This window comes from Rhinoderma darwinii, chromosome 8 (genome assembly GCF_050947455.1).
Source record: "Rhinoderma darwinii isolate aRhiDar2 chromosome 8, aRhiDar2.hap1, whole genome shotgun sequence".
Lineage (NCBI taxonomy): Eukaryota > Metazoa > Chordata > Amphibia > Anura > Rhinodermatidae > Rhinoderma > Rhinoderma darwinii.
The window spans coordinates 104,353,379-104,375,066 of NC_134694.1; the positions used below are offsets into that span (position 1 = coordinate 104,353,379).

The 21,688-nt window shown below is 43.2% G+C and overlaps 1 protein-coding gene across 1 annotated transcript; it reads right to left on the minus strand.

Annotated features, from left to right (window-relative positions):
* Positions 1-332: 332 nt before the first annotated feature.
* SHKBP1 (SH3KBP1 binding protein 1) lies at positions 333-21,174 on the minus strand. The gene is made up of 18 exons (XM_075836089.1): positions 21,056-21,174; positions 16,920-16,973; positions 14,912-14,957; positions 14,400-14,473; positions 14,217-14,275; positions 14,054-14,134; positions 12,262-12,432; positions 11,856-11,946; positions 11,076-11,266; positions 10,778-10,893; positions 8,993-9,080; positions 8,722-8,838; positions 7,951-8,121; positions 6,738-6,893; positions 5,945-6,041; positions 5,644-5,828; positions 3,681-3,816; positions 333-3,357 (listed from the first exon to the last, which is right to left on the minus strand). The coding sequence occupies exons 1-18, from the start codon at positions 21,112-21,114 to the stop codon at positions 2,814-2,816; spliced, it is 2,436 nt and encodes an 811-aa protein (XP_075692204.1). The 5' UTR covers positions 21,115-21,174; the 3' UTR covers positions 333-2,813.
* Positions 21,175-21,688: the final 514 nt, after the last annotated feature.

A 21,688-nucleotide genomic window follows, 5' to 3' on the forward strand; every position in this document is an offset into this window, starting at 1 on the left:
TCGCTTCCGTTTGCATCACCATTGATTTCAATAGTAATGCGTCTGCTGCATTTGGTATCCGTTTGTTTCCGTTCCGTAAAAGTTTCATTTTTCTCACAGAAACAATAGCGCCGGCAACAGCACATTTGTTTCCATGGAAAAAAAAAATGAAACTTTGCAGAACGGAAACGAACGGCGACAAAAGCATTACCATTGAAAAAAATAGTAACGATAGTTTTCGTCCGCCTTTCCATTCATTGGTTCCTCCGACGGAAAGGTTGAACTGAACCGATGAACGAAAACCAAACGCTGATGTGAACAGGCCTATAAGTAAATGTACAAAGAGAGAAAAATCCATGAATGTTTTTTTTATTAATCATATAGAAAAAGATGACAAAACGTCAGACTTACATTACAATTAAAAAAACAAAAAAACCTTTAAATGGCACTGAGCTTTGTTAATGCATCCTGGATAAATAATAGCGATTCAGGAAACCACCTCTGCTTATAATAGAGACTTTTCACCATGTCCCTTCATATATTTCACTTCATGTGCAGTGTGTTAGGCCATTGGAGTCCGGCTTTGATAAGTGGGGCCCAATACGCCCAAGAGAAAAACTTGCCCCCTAGCAACCAATCACAGTGCAGTTTTTATTTTTTCAGAGCATATTACGAAATAAAAGCAGAGCACTGATTGGTGGCTATGGGATCATCGAGTACTATAGACATAAATACCCTGTACACAAAGTCAAATACAATAAAACAAGGGACATGCAGAAAGCTCCTCTTTAGGTTGGGTTCACACACACACTAGGAAAAATCCCCAGCAGATTTTAATTTCTTAATATTCAAGAGCATCGTTATCTATTACATGAACGAAGGCTAGAAAACTACGTTCACTTGATCTTTGGTGCCGATTGTCAAGGTAAAATCCACAACAAAATCCTCACCAATTCTCGCGTGTGAATCCGTCCCTAAATAAAGTGGAATGGTTACCCTCAAAATATTATTGGCTCCTATTTAGATGTGTTTACCCAAATTTATCCGAGATCTTTGTTCCCTTTAATCTGAACAGGTCTCAACAGGAGGAAGTAGAAAATCGGCCAGAGACCTAACACTATATACAGACATCTTATAATCCTTGGTCTGTCACCTAAAATATAAAAGTAACAGCATTTAAATGAAATATGGTCACAATATGAAAACACTTACATACAGAAAATACATTTGTAACAGTTCAAATGTCCGTTCTTCCATTAAGAAAAAAAAACATTTGGGTTTGCAAGAAGCTTTGAAAAGTGCAACTGTATGACCGTGACCGGAGACGGGCGAGGGGGTTTCAGGAAGGTTTGAAGGGGATGTTGTAGAAGCGGGAGGTCTACATAACTAAAAATAGTGATGATAGTAAGAGGGGTGGATCCGTGTAAACCACTAGTCATTTTCATTTACATATAAAAACAAAAAAAAAACGGCCATAATTAATATCTAAACAGCTTTTATTGCAGTAGACTCACAATTTTGCGGGTCTCATGAACTCCTGATAAAAATTTAAAGTCAGGTTTTTGGCTACTACAGTAACAAGTAATTACCATATTCTTCTGTAGAATAAGCGCAACTGACTTGACCCCTGACTGCTTACCTGAATGACATGGGGCTGTTCACCCGCACGGCCCTCTCTGTCCCTCCATGCACTAATCTCAGTAGGTGTATGTGTTGCATTCAGCGTCCTGTAAGAAAGATAGGACGCAGCAGTGCAGTAACCTGAAGAGGAGAGTAAACCACTGGACATCAGGTGTGCCCCCCCCCCCCCTAGACCACCAGGGATGCTGGTATAAACCCCTCCACAAACCTAGACTAACAAGGAATTCCGAGATCCTTTTTTTCACCTTATTTTCCGTTATCTAAACTTGGGGGCATTTATAGTCCGAAAAAAACTAAAGTTTTTAGGCTGGGGGTGATCTTTCACATTAGATTATGACACAGACATGGTGACAAAACCTGTAGACCCAAACAGGAGACATGACATTTTAAAATGTAAAACATGTCCCAGTTCTCTCACTGTAGATCGTAAACTAAAATGTAGTAAAGTTGACATCGATGCGCAATCCTTGAAGATTACACTTAAAATTTGTATCCAAACCAAAAGAAGAGCAAATAGCAGAGGTCAGGACACGAAAAGCGTTACTGCCCGGTGAAGTCAAAATGCCATTTCTGAGGTACAATCCTTAGTTAGAAGTGATAGTGGCACGATCCAGAGAATGGTATGAACAATGCCCATCTATAGACATGATGGGTTACAATAATTAGATATCAGTATAGCGGTGCTGAACTTTGCCAATAGTGACTTGAGTAACAGAATGCCAACAGACGACGGTAAAATGGTGAGTGCGTCGATCACAGTGATTACTTCAAATGTTGTCCATATCCTATTATACCTGGTTAGATGCACAATATGACATGAATTCAATGATCCCGTATTATTAGTTATGCTGGTATAATGCCCAGAGCCGAGATGGCGCTTGGAAAAGGCACCGCTGAGTAATGCCACTCAGGCTCACTCATCTAATAAGGCACAGATCAGAATCCAAAAGTCGTGAATGAGTGGATGATCCGGAATCGCTCCGGCTTCTTCTACTATAAGAAATGATAGTAAAATTAGTGTCGTTTAACGGTTTATAAAAGTGGATCCATAATAAATAGGACAATACGTGTAAAAGGCAAACAGAATTCCCAGTCAATAATGAGTGCAATGAATTCCACGAATACTTTCAATATTCACTGGTTACCAACATGAACTGCGCTCTCATTGCTGCTTCTCAGTAGTACTGCGATGTTTAGAAAGAAGTCTCGTTCAATCGTGGTTTCGGTGGGGGTTTAGGGGGGGATGGTGAAGGAGTGGGAATATCGAATACTGCCGATTGAGAAGATGGTGATGGGGCGATGCAAAGAGGAGGCGGTTGCTGAGGGGCCGGTGAGGCTGGTCGTCTCACCGTTGCAGAGCTCCGCGATGGCTTGGCTCTGTTGGCGGCCACATCGATGCTAGATCGGCGGGAGTCAGACTGATGGGACTCTGTGAAACGGGCGAGCTCTTGACAGCGCTCCACAAAGTTGCCGCTGATATGGGGTGATGGTGGGTTTGAGCCTTGGGACTCAGCTTTCAGCTGGTTGTTGTGAGATTTACTAGGTCTTGTGTTGGAACGTGGCAGCGTGTCAGACTTGTGCAATGAATTGAAGCTTCCGGATAGGTGCGGCTGCAAACTGCACAGAGAAGCCCAAGCCTCAGAGGGGCGAGCAGATGAAGCCGGAGGGCGCTGTGAAGAGGACACCACCAGCCTGGAGAATCGATCACGTGTGCTGTCACTTAGCTGGGACTGTAAGCTGCAAGAAAAAGGACCATGAACAGGAAGAGTTAAAAATAAATACAATAAAAAAAACACGCTAATGATGCTGCCAAAGTTTAAAAAGGGGGAACGAAATCAGCTACTAAAGCACGTTTAGAGAATGATTGAATGCTTATTCAGTATACAAGGTCACTGTACTCTAAAAACATATTTTGTGTAATATCCTGGATGAGTGTCTTGCACTATAGAACAAACAGGGAGCAACACATAGGAATTTGATAACTTGTGGAATATGCGGTCTTATAAAAGAGCTTATATACAAATTTTACATTTTCCGCTGATTTTGCTGGCAGAACGTACCTGGCTATTGATGCACGAGGGTTCACAGTGTGAGAGAAGGACGTGGCCGGGCTCATTTCAGGAGTGCGAGTAAGAGCCAGGTCACACTGCTCCAACTGTTCCAGCAGCTCCTCCTGAGAAAGACCCCCCAGCTCTGCTGTAGGTGAGAAGGAAGAAAGTTAGAAAATACACAAATGCACATCCACAAGGACTAGATGTGGTCAGCAGAAAAAAAATAATAATATTTGAGTGTTCCCATCTGAGAGCTCCTTCTGCTATAAAAGCACAGGGTCTGTAGATTTGGATCCCCAGACTCCAAACTCTATGTCCAACCTTTTATGTGGATCAATAGCATTACTCCGACTGGACTAAGGCTTGTGTGTGCCCTTATAAGATCTCTCATTTGCTTTTCTAAGATGATGGGCATCTAGTCCAGGAACAATCTAGGAGGTATAAATCTCTGGCTTTAGATAAAATTTTTGGAGATGAACACTTTATAGGAACACTAAACCTAGAAGTGAATGATAAAAGTAAACAGGCGATAAACTAGGATTTTCCGTGTATTCCTGGAACATACAGACTTGTAGAAAATATAAAGGACGATCTATATCATTTTCGTGACTGACTGAGTGGAAAAGGGGCTTAGGAAAAGGTAAGAGCTTAACAATTTGTGAGTCTTCGGGTATGTGCATACGCTTACTAAGAAAAGTCTGAAAATATGGAGCGGTTTTCAACTCGCTTTTTTTACGGCCGTTTTTGGAGCGTTTTTTCTATTGAGTCAATGAAAAACGGCTCCAAAAACGTCCCAAGAAGTGACATGCACTTCTTTTTCGAGGCCGTTTTTCAAAACGGCCGTGTACAAAAACCGCCCGTCGGAACAGAGCGTCGTTTTTCCCATTGAAATCAATGGGCAGATGTTTGGAGGCGTTCGGCTGCCGAATTTTTGTCCGTTTTCAGTCCGAAAAATGGAGGAAAATTAGCCGTGTGAACATACGCTTACTGCAGACAGGGCAGAGAGGGGGCTCTTGCTACAGCCAGACACAGAATTGTGAGTAGGGGAAAACGGCTGATCTCCTGGGACACAGATCAAAGAATTCATTTATTTTTCAGTATCATTTGCAATATAAGTAGGTTCACACTGAGTTTTTTGCAGGCAGAAAATCTGCCTCAAAATTCAGTTTGGAATTTTGAGGCAGATTTTGCTCTGCCAGCACACCGATTTTCCTGGCGGTTTTCACCCGCAGCCATTGAGTGCCACAAAATACGCTTTCTCTGCCTCCCATTGAGGTCAATGGGAGGTCAGAGATGTACATGCCTGAAGATAGGGCATGTCGCTTTTTCCCGCGAGACGGTTTTTCCGCTCGTGGGGAAAAACCGTCCCCGCCTCCCATTTAAATCAATGGGAGGCATTTTCGGCCGTTTGAACTTACCCTTAGACAAAATAGGATGAAAAGAAGAGGAAGAGATTAAGTGAGGAAGTACCAAGATATTTTTATTTTATTTGTGCGCATTTTGTATGTTTAGGGTTCCTTTAATTTAATCTTCCATTACTATTTCTCTTTTAACAATATGACATTTTCTCTAGACTGTCCACAACGCACAGCTGTAACATTATTCACTGTCAAGAATAGTGAAAGCCTTATGGTCATCTAGGAATGGTTAGATTCAATTCTCTCCATGACAGCTGCTGCATTTTGTCAGCGTCCCCTTGGGGGAATCAAAGATCTTCCAAGATGTACAAAATTATTAGTGTAAATGGTAAAGGCGCCAGTTTGTAAGTACGTAAAATTGGGTTAACAAGATTGTTTCGGAAATAGTGACAAATTATAAGGCCAGACTGTAGAGGGTTGAGGGAGAATGTTTTAGGCAATAACAAGATCTACAAAGTGATCACAGACTTTTAGGGCTGGAGAGCTGGGCAATTAGTCATGTATTAGAAAATACAAGTGGTCAAGGTCACCAAAAAAGATCAGATAGTTCATACCTCCACTTTCTCCCTTATTCACCACCTCTTTAGCGGTGGTGAGATCCCACATCTGGAGGCAACCGCTGGCATGTCCTGTGAAGAGGTAGCGTCTTGGACGGGAGCCTATGCGGCTAGATCCTTCACACTCATGAACAGTGAAGGAAGTAATAGGGGTACCGTCCACAGAACGGACCTCACAGATCCTAAAGAAAAACGTATGGTAAAACAGATCTCCAAATAGTCTGTAAAATATACATAACGACCCACGAAACAGAACAGAAATAGGCACTTTGCGGTCTCTAAGAAAAAATGAAATTACCTCTTTCCAGTGGAAGACAGCCGGACGTAGACAATGTTAGAATCAGGAACGACACGCTGAATAAAAACCTGCTGGTCATCTCGTTCTCCAAAGGGACCTGAAAAGGTCAAAATGCAAGAGATAATGAGGCTTAATAGCATTAATATTAAAGTGAATGACTATTACTGTGAACTGGAAAGACCCTCTTAGTTGTTTTCTAGTGTCAGTAATATCGCCTCAATATTGACTGACAGAAAGAGAGTTTGTACAAATCTAAAAGGTGGACTGGACTGTCCAGAACAAGACTTTTCTACTATCTTCGACAGACAACATGAGCGATGCGAGGCAGCAATACATCTTCAACGATCCTGTGTAATTCTTCAAATGAGATTTCATGCAATAGACTGGAGTATAGTTGTAGCTGTGTAGCCAAATAATCCTGAAACAACTGAGGGCCTGTTCACATATACGTTAGAAGCTCTGCAAGGGGCCAGTCACAGATTCGGCAGAATATAACAGAATGCTGCACTATTGTTTCCGGTAAAACAAAGGACACCCTGATAGAAACCCATTAAAGTCAATGGGTTCCACCGGGTGCCGATGGTGTCCGTCGTACAATGGAACCGGTGTTTCCGGTATTTTTGGAGCAGGACATTGGAAATATGAATGCAGGTGTGGATCCAGAAAAACTACTACTGTAAATACAACATTTTCGCCCAACATTTGCCTTTAAAGACCAAGCTGGAGTCAAGAAGCAGGGTCTCCAATGAACTTCTAAAATCTGCTTTATTTGGCAGAACATAGATATATTTACCAATATCATTTCCTGCACTGCAGCCTGCATGTCCATCAATATCTTCTAGAGAAAGGATTTTGAAAGATGCCAAAGGTGTGGATCCAGGCTGGGTAGAAATCATCCCACGGAAGCGAGTGACCGTCCACGTGCGCACATGATTATTATCTGCACAAACTGAGGAGTGGGAGACAAAAAGTACAGGGGTTATAGCTGCTGAAAAAGTGACATAAATTGCAGTTATCAGCAGTCTCTCTAAGTCTATACTGTTACTAAACTTATTGAAAGTGCTAGTGAAGTCTATGAGTGAGGCACATAGGTTGTCGCATTTGTATCTTCTACACCGGCTATATAAAACGCCTCAGTTCTTATTCGACATTTTATGTAATCGGTGCAAGGTTCATAATGCGGACCTCTTACATATGATGTGGTCATGCCCACATCTGGAAACATTCTGGAGGGAGGTGGTGAAGATAGTTAATGGGGTATATTCTGCTAATCTCACAATGACGCTGTATGTGTGTGTGTTGGGCTATGTGACCGATCTAATGGGTTCAGAGGTATTTAAAACTGCTGTAGCTCGGTTGCTATACATGGCAAGGAAATTAATTGCTCAGAAATGGTTGCTGGAGCTTCCTCCTACAAGGGTAGAATATGTTGCCAAAGTGAATTGCCTTGTATCCATGGAAAAAAAACTATATATTCGAAAAGGGGTACCTTAAAAAAATTTGAGATGTGGGCATTATGGCTGGATGGCTTGGGTCTAGTGTCTGTGGAGATTGTAAGAGATAGGGGGATATTTAGGAACATTGTTGGAGAAATATAGGGATGTAATGAGACGGTATGAATATGTTATGGTTTAACATACTGCTGATGGATGTCACTACGCGTATGACTGCCGGGTGGGGTACATTGCTTGATGACATGACATTTTATTCTGGTGGATTGGAGGGGGGGGGGGGGGGATTATTTTCCAGGTGTACTAGGTGTGAGGGGAGGGGGGGGGGGTGTGGGGTGGTTATTTGTTAATGTGTATTTCTTTTGTACTGCTTGTGCTTATTTGTACTTGAGCGTGCATGTATTGTGAAAAAAAACAAAAACGTGAAAACTTGTGTGTTCTAATAAAAAAAAGTTACTTGATTAAAAAAAGTGCTAGTGAACACACACACACACACACACACACACACACACGGTTCATAATGGATTCCAGGTGCATGCAGAAAATAATAATTACCTGATATGAGGTGTCGCTCTGACAGCATGATTTTAGTGACTGGGCTGCGGTGGACTGTAAAAGTCTGAAATAGTTGAGGTCCAGACCCTACAGTCTCTGGGTGCTGAACTATAACTCTGACAACTCCAGAACTTGTGCCATATGCAATCTCAATCCAATTACCACTGTCACCTGTGTAGGAGACAAATATGTATTTTCAATAAGGAATGGTGAAAAAAGTGTAAGCCAGATATTGATCTTTTTTTTTTTTTTTTTTTTCAGAAGTGACAAAACGCATTGGTGTCTAAAGGGGTTGTCTGGACATTTTTTATTGATGGCCTATCCTTGGGATAGGTCATCAATATCAGATCAGTGGGAGTACGACTCCCAGAAACCCTGACAATCAGCTGATGGGGCTGCAGTGTTCGTCGATGGTGCCTTTTCACAGTTTACCAGGCACAGCGCCGTACATATCCGGAGTTGCCGTGCCTGGGATTGTAGTTCCTGTCCCATTCAAGTGAATGGGACCGAGCTGCAATCCTAGGTACAGCCGCTACCGATGTGTACGGCGCTGTGCCTGGTAAAGACTTCAGTCAGCATATCGGTGGGGGTTCTGGGAGTCGGACCCCCACCGGTCTGATATTGATGACCTAAACTACAGATAGGCCATCAATAAAAAATGTCCGGATAACCCCTTTAAGAGTGCACAGCAAATAGGGAAACGTTATAGGGTAGGTTGATGAGATCAGAAGTTGAAGTGAGCAGACACCAAGGAATAGAAAAATCTCTTACTTGTCTTAGGGGTGAGATAGACACTGAGGGCAGTGATGGCGTCCTCGGAGGGATCCCGGTAAAGTTCTGTAACAAGCAAATCGTTGTCCTTCATGCGCAAAGGAAACTTCTGGACATCTGAAGAAAAAGGAGGAGGATAAGGCGGAAGAACAACCAAAGACTGGTAAGTAATGAAATATGAAGTCACTTCACCTACATAATGTAAATTTAAAGACTCGATTTGATTTTCAGAAACAAAAGGCAATGCTACCTGTCTATCATAGACATTTACCTACATAGTAGATGGACCCATTGTTACACCCAAGCAGAAGGAAGGAACCCGCGGTGTCATAGCTGTTTATGGGAACCACATCCTGAATCTGTCATGACAGAGAACATAGGGAGTGTCAGGGAAGGAGTAGTCAGTGACTGCACTTTATTAGTAAACATGGAAAACAATACAAAAAAAAAAAAAAAGACGACGGTATAACTGAAATTTTGGACTACGGGTATGTTTACACGGCTTAACAAAAAACGGCTGTTAAATAAGGAGCTGTTTTCAAGGGAAAACAGCCTTTGATTTTCAGCCGTTTTCTAAGCATCAAGCATTTTTTAAATGCGTTTTTTTATGGCCGTTTTTGGAGCTGTTTTTCTATTGAGGCAATAAAAACCGGCTCCATAAACGGCTCAAGTAGTTACGTGCACTTCTCTTTTACGGGGCGTTTTGTGTTTTTTTTTTTTTACAAACGGTGCGCAAAAAAATGCCCCATTGAAACCAATGGGCACATGTTTGGAGGCATTCAGCCCCCGTATTTTCAGCCATTTTTCTGGGCGGAAACATAGCCCGAGTTCACGTTGTATTGATGAACTAAAACTATATTCACTGGCAATGACTGACAGATCTGGTCTCAAATGTGCCATAAAACAGCTGTAACTTCCCTTCTGTTCTGGCAATGCAGGTTATTATGAATTATGTTCATAAAAAATTCATCTTGTGTTATATGAGGCCATATTTGATATTTCAAGAAATTTTACCAATTCATAAGACAAACCCATTTTAAAATTAAGCTGACCAGGCAAATCAGCTGATCGCCGCAGTACCATCAATCAGCTGCCACCACAGGGGGATGCTGCGGCCCACCAGATATTTACTAGTATTGATGCAAATGTAGTATTTCTTGGTTTATACCGCTAAGCAGCGTGCTGCTGATTGGTTATAATATGTATTGAACAATGTTAAATATTTTTCTTACTGGATTATGGTTATAGATACATTTGCAGATGTACCTTTAAATGATAATTGTCTGGAAATGTCCATTTAGAGCAACGCAGTATGCTGCATTACCTAATATATTCCATGACCAATCACTAAAGTCATAGTAAAAATAGAATGTATGTGCATGTATGTTCTTTAAAAAAAATTTCAATAGCAAAAAAATATAGTAACAAGATCTCTCAATGCAAATTGAGAGTTGAATGCGCAGACAGGCATAGATCAATCCCACATTGCATATCTGGCTGTTGCCTTCAAAGCAGCAAAAACACCAGTTTGGACATCGTTGTTACAAACATGATAACGTTTCTCTAAGTGTGGAATCTAAAGGTCCCATTACATGGCCCGATATGAGCCGTGAAAACGAGCACCGATCGACGAGATCGCTCCTTGTTCGGCGCTCATTTGCTCCTTTCACAAGGAGCAATGATTGGTTGCTACGATCGTTCGTTCCCATACATTTCCATTATCTCAGCAGCACATCTCTCTGCTTACACAGGGAGATGTGCTGCAGACAACGATAATATTTAACGCTGCATAAATGAGGAGATTAGTCGATGAACGAGCGTTTTCTCATTCATCGGCTGATCGTTGCCCTGTTCAACGATCGAGAAAGAGCGATCATATGAACGCTCGTTTGTCCGATCATTAGCCCGTGTAAAAGAGCCTCTACTTTCTTTTACTAACTATAGATAAAGTCAAACAAGTTCATTCATTCACATTTATTTAAAAGCGCAGATAAATGAAGATTAATGCCCGCCCCATTAACAGATAATCACCTAATATACATTGTAGAAATCTCACCTGCCAGTGCTTGGTCACTGCATTCCACACTCCTATCTTGCCAGTGTGACTTGTGGCTATTAACTGATTGCCCACAAAAAACAAGGCTTCCGCTGGAACCCCAAGACTAAAGACCCCTGAAACAGACATAATAAATGTAAATAACTAGCTTACGTCCTAACACAGCAGTTCTGATCAGACACTCAATGAACAAAGCTAGCAAGAGCCTGGGAGATCTCAGTTAACAGATTTTCAATGCGAATATCCCAGTCTCCACATTTCCCAGATTGTTATGTGTTTCATCTGCTCTCCGTCTTACCTATTTCGCTTCCTGTGCCATCACCAGTCAGTGCCCACAAGATGATCTCACTGCAGGAAGAGATAGCAAGCATTTTATCATTATCTCCCAGGGACCCTCCAATGGTCTTGGCATTAAGAGCTACCCGCTCAATCACCCAGTCCAGACAAGGGCTAGTGAAAATCAGCTGCCATCCAGACGTCTCTTTCATTCTAGCGAAGCAGAATAATTTAGGGGACAAAAAAAAAAAAGAAGCTCATTAGCCAAATAAGTAATAACATGCTTATAGTGTGTGTTTGATAATCCCGCTGGTGATGCCCTTATAAAAGCCACTTGGCATGATCTTCTATACATAGTACTAAACTATGGCGATGTTCCTTACCTGTATACAGAGACTTTTCAAATTGATTTCCAGTTGAAATTTGTGGGTCCCCCAACGAATAGCTAGAAGAAACGCCGCTAAGTACCATGCCCTTTCAACTCCCATCGTAATTCCTTAGAGATCTGAATGCAGGTCATAGTATGGTACCAGCAAGGGCAAGGCGCTCAGTAGGGCACTGCAGCTACTTTGTTTTAGCTATTGGCGCAGTTTCAGTGCTCAGATCCCACCGATCACAACATCTGACATATCTCTAGGACGCGTCAGAAGTTGTGTGAAATGACAGTGACCCTTTAATGTGCCATTTGCTGGTTGATGGCCAGCCGAAGTTTCCCCAAAAAGTGTAAAACTAATACTTTATCAACTTTTAGCTGTTATGATGAAAGACTAATAAGCTTCCTCTAATACTCCAATAACTTTACCTGTAACAGACTATGAACTGAGCAAAAGCCACAGCAATCCAGTTATGATGTCCACAAATTATTCGAACCATACCAGGGTCACCAGACAGGCCTAAAATGAACCAAGTCATATGTTTAAGTGTAATATCAAAATCAAAGCATATTTTAAGGTTTATAAGATCTCGCCGTGACATGAAAAACATAGTGCAGAGCATTTATAGTATCTATGTACTGTCAACAACCTCTCCTAATGTATATTCGTGAAATATGTGCTATTCTCATAGCAATCTAATGGAAACTATCCTTGCAATATGCGTGAATGCCATCCAATGAGGTTTGTGCGGATCCATGTATTGGTTGTATACAGCTGCACGTCTGCAAGACATATGCCATATTTCTATTATAAAATGTACATTATGAAACAAACCTCCATTTCCAAAACTCCTCTCTTCTAGCAAGCGTCCAAGAATGCCAGCACCCCCCAAATTGGGGGGCATAGTGTTACTCCTCCGAACAGGTGCACGCTCATTCCCTGCACTTCTAGAGCTGACCTGCACACCAGACACACTGTGTCGATTCCTTCTCTTTGCCGGGAAGACTGAAATGCAAAATATTGTGTGAGCAGAAATCAAGACATTTAATTGGTCACTCCTTCCTTGACCATGCAAGCGCTACGAACTTTAACATGTTTATTAGGCCAGTGCCTCCTAAGAAAGGGTACATCTTGAGACCAATGGTCTTATGGCTAAACATTTTAGTTAAAGGGTAACTAAACTTTTAAAAAAAAACAAAAAAAACAAAAACCTTTTGACAGGTCAGTGACATCAGAAGTTTTGATCGGTGGGGGTCTGGTCACTGAGACCCCCACTGAACACTAAAACAAAGTGGCAGAAGCACTTGGTGAGCACTGTGCCGCTTATTTTCTGATCGGCTTTCCTCGGAACGGTGTATGGGCTCAAAAGTCTGAGTCCGTACACTGCTCGCTCGGCCTTCCGAGGAAAGCTGATCAGAATCTAAGCAGCACAGTGCTCACCCGAGCCGATCAAAACTTCTGACATGACAAAAGTTTAAAAAAAAAAAAAAAAAAAAAAAAAAAAAAAGTTTAGTTAACTTTTAATGGTAGGCCATGCTAGTAGCAACAGCCTATACAGCCGAGAAAGCGTGTTCGGCTGTTTCCTTAACTTCCATAGATGTTAAAGGGAATGTGTTGCCAGAAAAACATGTTTTTTTTAAAATTAAACATTTAGTGTGTGGGTGATTAAACATTGTTCAAATTTTTTTTATTTTTTTGCACGAGTCCATGTAATATTATCAATTATTTCTAATTTATAATACTACCCATTTTTGGTCACTAGATGGAGCTGTTCCCAAAATTGCAGCATTGCAACATTGGGTTAAAAGCCCTCGCTCTAGTGAGCTCTCAGCATCCCCCCCTCCTTTATCCTGGCTAGTGCCGGGATAAACGAGGGGTTTGAACGATGTAACCTCCTACACTGTGTGTCGCCATTTTTTGAGCTAACCCACAGTGTAGTAGGTTTACATACAGTAGTAAACACACACAAACACGAACATACATTGAAATCTCTTACCTGCTCCTGCCGCCGCGGCTCCCTCCGGCCCGTCCGCTCCGTTTGCTGCCGCTGGTGCAAGTGCACAAATCCGGAAGCCGCGACCGGAAGTAGTAATATTACTGTCCGGCCGCGACTTCCGGTCCACAGGAAAATGGCGCCGGACGGCGCCAATTTCGAATAGGACTGTGTGGGAGCGGCGCATGCGCAGTTCCCACACAGACGCCGTACACTGCAGTCAATGGGACGGGAGCCGTTCGCAGTCCCTATGGGACTGTGGCTGCCGTATTCCATGTCTGTATGTGTCGTTAATCGACACACAGAGAAATGGAACAAAAAATGGCAGCCCCCATAGGGAAGAAAAAGTGTAAAAATAAGAAAAAGTAAAACACAAACACACAAATGAATATAAACGTTTTTAATAAAGCACTAACATCTTTAACATATAAAAAAATAATTTGTGATGACACTGTTCCTTTAAGGATGCGTGGGCCGGCAGTTACCTCACTAGGCGGGACGAGGGATCTCTCATCTCAATATTGGTATTATTGCCATAAGTGTCTTAAATGGGAATAAACCTTTAAGTTGACAAGCTATACAACTACCCTAATCTAAGCAATGCCATGAGGAATCCAGAAAACAACCCCTTACCTGGAGGAGGGAGGTATCCATTAAATAGTACACTCCCACATGAAGAGCGCTCCAACTCTTCACACAGTTGTAAGCGTCTCACTGAAAAAAAAAAAAAGGGATACAATTAGTTCAAGTACATCAAGTGTAATGCAGATTACCAGAGGAAAAAGAAGGATGTTACCTAGTGGGGTGATTCCATAGAACTCTGCTTCATGTAGCAGAAGGGAACAGTTTACACCTCTGGAAAACAACAAAGTACCATAAATAAGAAAATGCACATAAAACGTATAAACAGGCTGGATCTGTATGAGCGAGATGATAATAATAAAATAAATCTGTAGACATATGTCCTCTATACGCCAACCTGGTATCTAGCTCTTTGGTTCGTAGGAAGTTCAGTATTGGAGCAAACACGGTAGGGTCTCTGTCTATAAAGATCTGTTAAAAAACAAAAACAAACAAAGACTAAATTATTGTCACAGATCCAAACAGAGTCTTCCAATGCGTCACAGTAAATACATTTTCTGACCATTTCAAAAATCAGAAGTGGCATATTGCTAGAAACATGCCTTGGTCATCCACTGGCCTATACTGGGCGACAGTGATGACATGCTATACTCTACACGTGAATCATTGGCCACATCGGTGACATGCCATCTAAATGGACATCACCACAGTCACACTCACATGTAGCCCGCTAGCATGTCATCGCTGCGGCCTAGTAAACAAAGACCAGCAGGAACCAAGGAAGCTTTGACACGGGATTTGGAAGGTGAATATGTGACGATTTGTTCTTTTCAGCAACACGCAGTTTACACGGAGCGTTTTGACTGGCCATTTTCAGTCGTAGATTGTGCAGAAATTAAACAAACTCACCGCACCAGTTTCATCCTTCAGGGAGGAAATACGGCCACTGAGAAGACTGAAAAAAAGGGAAAAGAGAAGGAAAGGAAGAATATCAAATATTTTTTTTCTGATCTGATCAATAATGAGTGTTTAGGACACTCTGTGCCATTAGCCAAAATATTTATAGGACATAGGAAAATTTGGTTTAAAGGGCTTTTCCACTTGCACATTTTCGTGTGAATGGTTAGTATCCATCTGTGTGCACTCTTCTGTCACTATGTCCCCATCTACAGCTTCTATATATCCTCTATACCTAGAAGTAGTATCGTTCAATATCAGCCGAATCAGTCAGTGAAGTGAACTGACGGCTCGGCTGAGAGCGGCTTCTGTGTGTCTCCAGCACACAGGATCACAATAATTTGAATAACATTTAAGTTGATCAACTTCGATGTGATCGTAATTATGGTGATCCTGCGTGTATCATAAACGCTAAAAAAAAGTTTTAAGAAAAGTTAATTTAAAAAAGGTTTGTAAATCACATAATACAAAGACATAATAAAAATGCCTACAAAAGGTTTCCATAGACTTTAAAGCGGACGTGTCATATTTATGCTGCCCTGTCTGAGGGCAGCATACAGTAGTGACAGACACGCTGATTACCTAACATATAGGTAAATCTTATAGATGTTATACTGGTGTTGTGTTGAATAATATTCATGCGTCCCTGCCCTCCAGCCACTGATTAAGACTTCTTTTTCTCCCCAATTACTGTGCATAGGGAGAAAAGTGTCAATCAGTTGCTGGAGGGCGGGATGACTATATAAATATCATTGGACTCAAGACGTGCAGTGCGGCAGATGCGCCACAAAAATACCATCTAAGGGCTCATGCACACGACCATAGCTGTGTGCACGGCCGTGATTTTTGGGTCGGCCGGCTGCGGACTGTCAGCCGCGAGCCGGCCGCAAATCGCGGGACATGCACATGGCCGCGGCCATTATTTTCAATGAGCCCGGACCGCAGAACACAGCCGTAATAAGACAGGTCCGTTCTTTCTGCGGTCCGGGCTCCCGGGCCATGCACAGACCGTAAAAACTATGGTCGTGTGCATGGCCCCATAGAAATCAATGGGGCCGAAATTCTCCCGTGGATTTTCGGGGGAATTGCGGCCGCAAAAACACGTTTGTGTGAATAGGGCCTACATTTTCCTAAACTAAGGCGATTTACAGTACCAGACACAGACGCATGGCAGGAAGCAGCGACATGTCAGTAACCGCAGTGATGGGGTCACGATGCTCCAGCAAGCTTATATTTCAAAAAAAAAAAAAAAAACTTTAATTGCATGGTAATGCAAACCAACAGCCAACGGGGAGGTCTAATTTGGTAAATAGCATCCCTCCTCCGGGACGTCATCCTTAATTGCATTTTATACTAATTGTATTATGTAATCATGTTGCAAATTGTCAGGACATTAAGCGCTAAGGGTCCTTTTACACCGCCCAATATTGGCTGTAAAAACAAGTGCCGATCAAAGAGACATCTCGTCGATCGGCGCTTGTTTGGTCCTTTCACAAGGAGCTATGTATGGGGACGAGCGCTCGTTACTGCAAATCGCACATCCTCATGCATTTCCATGTCGGCAGCACATCCTCACTTACGCAGGGAGATGCGCTGCCGACAACGATAATATTTTGTGCTGCATAAACGATACGATCAGCCGATGATCGAGCGTTTGCGTTGTAATAATCTCTGCCTCTGCAAACAGCTACAATATGTGCGGAGAACAATAAGTGTCAGAGCGGCAGCAAGTTTATACTTATGAACTGTGACACGGATGAGAGGTCTTCAATAGGACTTGATGGATCTAGAGTTCCCCGTGCAGCGGCTCAGACAGCTCCCGGCTCCTCTGTACACGTTATAGCTGCTTGCAGAGGCAGAAATTAACACACTTGACGTTCTGACACTTCGTAACATATAACGACATCAGTACGGAACCGCATGACAACGTAAAGATCTAGAAAATTATATTATAGAATACCTAGAAAAAAAGGAGTCTGAAACCCACGTCAAGGTCTGTCTAGAAGTGCTGAACCTGTGGAGGATAATGACATTTTATTATGGTGTGAAACATGGTGGTCACTCCTGTCATATCTAATAAGACATTTTTGGTTACAATCTGCTGCCGTAATGAACTGCAGGAGAAATGAAGACCAGTAAGACGCTTTATAGATAATTCTCCATATCTTCTGTAGTGGTCAATTAGGACGGCAATTTACAAATTTACAGTTTTATTATTTGGGAGGAGAGGAGTTCTTGGTATGTAAAATATAAACGGTGGTTTTGTGCAATTTCCTGAGACAAATATCTATTTATGGAAAAATCTGAACAATAGCAGGACGGCTGCCGACCTCATTTAAAAATGTTGTACTTTCAGCACGGTAGAGTCATTTGAGGCAAAGTGGTCACTAGGGTCCCCCTGCCTAAAGCCGGCAATACACAAGACATTTGTCGGCAAATCCCACCAATTTTGACAATCGAATCAATAACTCAAATGGAATCTGTCAGAAGTTTTGAGGCCTCAAAATTGCGGTCTGATAACCTTTAATGTTTATGGCGGGAGTGTTGGGCAGGCTGGAGGTGTCTGGCTGCTGCTCATGATCCTCCTTCTATAGAAACAACCTGCACGTTTGGCTGAGCTGAACAGAACGGTTATTGGGGTCGTGTAAAGCTGGTCAAACGCTTGAAATTTTGGACGGCGGAAAAAAAACGATTTAGATCAATTTTTGCCAACTGTTGGCACCCTTTCCTGACACCAAGGAGCATGACAGACGCCGACCGAACACAGATATGGACCGGATAGTTAATCAGCAGTGTTTTTTTCCAGTCGTTATTGGGAACGGTCTTGGAAAATCGTTCATGCAAAAGGACAGATCTGCATCTCATAAATAGAAGCCCAGACCAAGGAAGAGATCAAATCAGCGATTTGTCGCTTTTAGGCCTCATGAACACGGCCGTAGCCATGTGCGCGGTCTGCGATTACGGGCACGGGCGGCCGCGGACAGTCACCTGCATAAATATACGGAAAGGTGTCTGTGGGCCATAGAAATGAAAGGATCAGTATTTTGATCCTCAATTACAGCGCTGTAATTGCGGATCAATATTACGGTCGTGTGCACGGAGCCCAACTTGGCATTATCGTCCAGAAAAACCTTCACAGACCAACGAAGAGTAACAAGTCACTGAAATTGACAGTCTGAAATCCCTAGTGTGTGACCAGGTTAAAGAGGCTCTGTCATCAGATTTTGCAACCCTTATCTGCTATTGCAGCAGATCGGCGCTGCAATGTAGATTACAGTAACGTTTTTATTTTTAAAAAACGAGCATTTTTGGCCAAGTTATGGCCATTTTTGTATTTATGCAAATGAGGCTTGCAAAAGTCCAAGTGGGTGTGTTTACAGTAAAAGTCCAACTGGGCGTGTATTATGTGCGTACATCGGGGCGTGTTTACTACTTTTACTAGCTGGGCGTTCTGACGAGAAGTATCATCCACTTCTCTTCAGAACGCCCACCTTCTGGCAGTGCAGATCTGTGACGTCACTCACAGGTCCTGCATCGTGTCAGACGAGCGAGGACACATCTGCACCAGAGGCTACAGATGATTCTGCAGCAGCATCGGCGTTTGCAGGTAAGTCGATGTAGCTACTTACCTGCAAACGCTGCTGCTGCTGCAGAATCAACTGTAGCCTCTGGTGCAGATGTGGCCGACACGAAGCAGGACCTGGGGCAGGAAGTGAGTGATGTCACAGCGTGATCTCTCGAGAACACGCTGTGTCTGCACTGCCAGAAGCTGGGCGTTGTGAAGAGAAGTGGATGATACTTCTCGTCAGAGCGCCCAGCTAGTAAAAGTATTAAAAACGCCCCGATGTTCGCACATAATACACGCCCAGTTGGACTTTTACTTTAAACACGCCCACTTGGACTTTTGCAAGCCTCATTTGCATAACTACAAAAATGGTCATAACTTGGCCAAAAATGCTTGTTTTTTAAAAATAAACACGTTACTGTAATCTACATTGCAGCGCCGATCTGCTGCAATAGCAGATAGGGGTTGGAAAATCTGGTGACAGAGCCTCTTTAAAGTGGATCTGTCAGCTAAATATATTGCCCTGTGTAAGAGCTGCCCATTACAGCTACAGCTCCGTACTCCCAGTAGCCAAACAGCACACAGTGCAGCATATTCAGACGACACATCCGCTATAAGGGTAAATGTGGCAGAAAAATACACTGCGAATCTGCAGCAACAGCCGCATGTTGCACATGCAAATCTTGGAATTTTCTGCAGAATTCACTCCTCTTATTGAAAAGGGTTTGAATCAATAGCATAGTCGACTGCGGTATTCATTCTGTCAAAATGCCAGAACCCTTGCACAACTGAGACAAACAAAAACCATTGGCACCGGATCTGTCACCATTGAAAATCAATGGGTGATGGAAACGGAAACCTATGGTTTCGGTCTGTGTCAGTCAGGGCTCCGTTCCGAGGGAAACCTCCGACGGAACGTCAGAATAGAGCCCTAGCGGATATGTGAACGGAGCCTAATTGTAATCCAGTTCACCTACATTCTTAAAAGGTAACTAAACTTTTACATGTCACAAAGTGAGGTCCGAGCACGGAGACCCCGACCAATTGCTAAATCGAAGAGGGAGAAGCGCTAAGGTGAGGGCTGTGCCGCTTCGTTTCTAATCAGCTTTCCTCGGAGCAGCGTACGGATTCAGAAACTAAGCAGCACAGCGCTCACACGATTCATTTTAGCGATCGGTGGGGGTCTCGGGGCATGGACCCCCTCAGATCAAAAACTTCTGACATGTCACTATGACACGTCAGAAGTTTTCTGAAAGTTTAGTCACCCATTAATTCCCCATTGATGAATTCAGTTACAAACTATTACGTAAAACTGGCAACTTGCATGACCGAGAATAAAGGTAAGTTTAAAATTCCCTATATCACCCTGTCAACAGTTGAGACCTCAAAACCGCTGACAGGTTCCCTTTAAAGAAACCCTTCAGCCAAAAAATACATTTAAAAAATTGACAATACATTTCAAAATGTACAGTCAGCTTACCTGCTGCCCCACTCCTGAGTGATCCGGCCTCCGTTCCAGTCCCCCAATTCCCAGTATCCAAAATTACCGCTGCCGTTTCAGACTTTCCTATGGAGATCTTCTTTGAAGGTCTAAGACACGACCCCCACCCCCTCCACTGCCATCTGATGGACCAGCACAGATTTAGTCGATCCTGCTAGACATAGTGCCAATGCAGGGGTTGACGTCATCAGAGATTGCCCATCAGAGGGCAGCGCATGGGGTGGTGTCGTGTTTCAGACTTCCAAAATACCTCTCCATAGAGAAGACTGCGACTGCAGCAGCGGGGGAACGGAACGCAGAACCGGAGGCCAGATATTTTTCTTTAATAAATCTTATTGAATTTCCTTTTAAGGGGACTTGAACTTGTGACCCGTTGATCGTTCACCTAAAACATTGAAATGTATTATGCAAATCAGGCCTTGATTCAAGCTTTGCCATGGCAACCCACCAATATAATGCAACAGTCTAACCACTTATATTGACCGCGGCATCTAAGTGGCTAATAGCCAGGATCGGCGTTCTCTCTGAGCGGTGTCCACGCCATCCCTGCGCCATATATTTATGACTTGGTGCGGGAAGTGGCTAAACCGGTCATCGTTTACATCGCACAGCATTTGGTTATGAAAATTTGTGCAAATTCCATACAAGTGATCAGGTATGGCGATCATTAATGATCGTGGTCACTAGAACGATCAGAACGCTTATCCAAACCGCGTCTCCACATAGCAATGCAGGTCAGACCCGGGAACGCAGACCCATGTATGCCGGTGACACGATATATACGCGTCATGTTGCAGGCGCCATTGAGTGAAGGGCGGTCATAATTTCCATTGACGTCTAGGACAAGGGACACTATAATTGCAAAGTGTGAATAGTACGAGGAAAAATAACGTAAAAGATACAGCAGAGACATTGGTCACATAACTCTCCTCATGCCTCACATCCACACCACCATTATACAGTCCTCCCCAAATGTACCCGCTCTTTCCTAACCCAACAGCGCTCATTTCACTCTTTAGTTGCCACTTACCTCTTCCCCCCAACATTGAGGTGTATGACATCTCCGCTGCGGCCTCCCGCCACCGCCATGCCTCACTCCCTCACCGTCCCCTCACACAGCCGCCGCCATACTTCCGGCAACATCAGACGGCTCCGGCACAGTTATTGGGCTGCTCATTGGCTGCAGCTCCTGTCAGTCACAGCCATGCCCCGCCCATGTCATTCATTGCAGACGAGACGGCTGCAGAGGACGCCCAGACTTGGCTGACGTTGCGTCGGGACTAGAGCGTGTGCGGCTTTTCCCTTATGCTCGGTTAGACGTGCGTCTTTGGCGCAAATGATAATCAACTTGGTCGTGCGTCTTTACCGACCTCCAGTTTATTATGGATTTTACTCATGAACGGGTGTCTGTAAATTGCGTTTCTCATTGAGCTCCGCTATAGAAATGATTGGAGTGCGCAGCGGCATCCGCAGTCAGGTGGGACAGGGTTGGCGTAACCCTGTTCTGGAGATAGATGCAGGTCCCAGCTCTGGGCTCTGCGCCTAAGGGTCCATTCGTATGTTGAGGTGCGGTTTTAGCTGCTCTGAGAAACCGCACCCAAAAATGCATGCGGTTTTGGCACAACTTGATTTGTTTTTCGGTGAGTTTGTACCGCATTGAAAA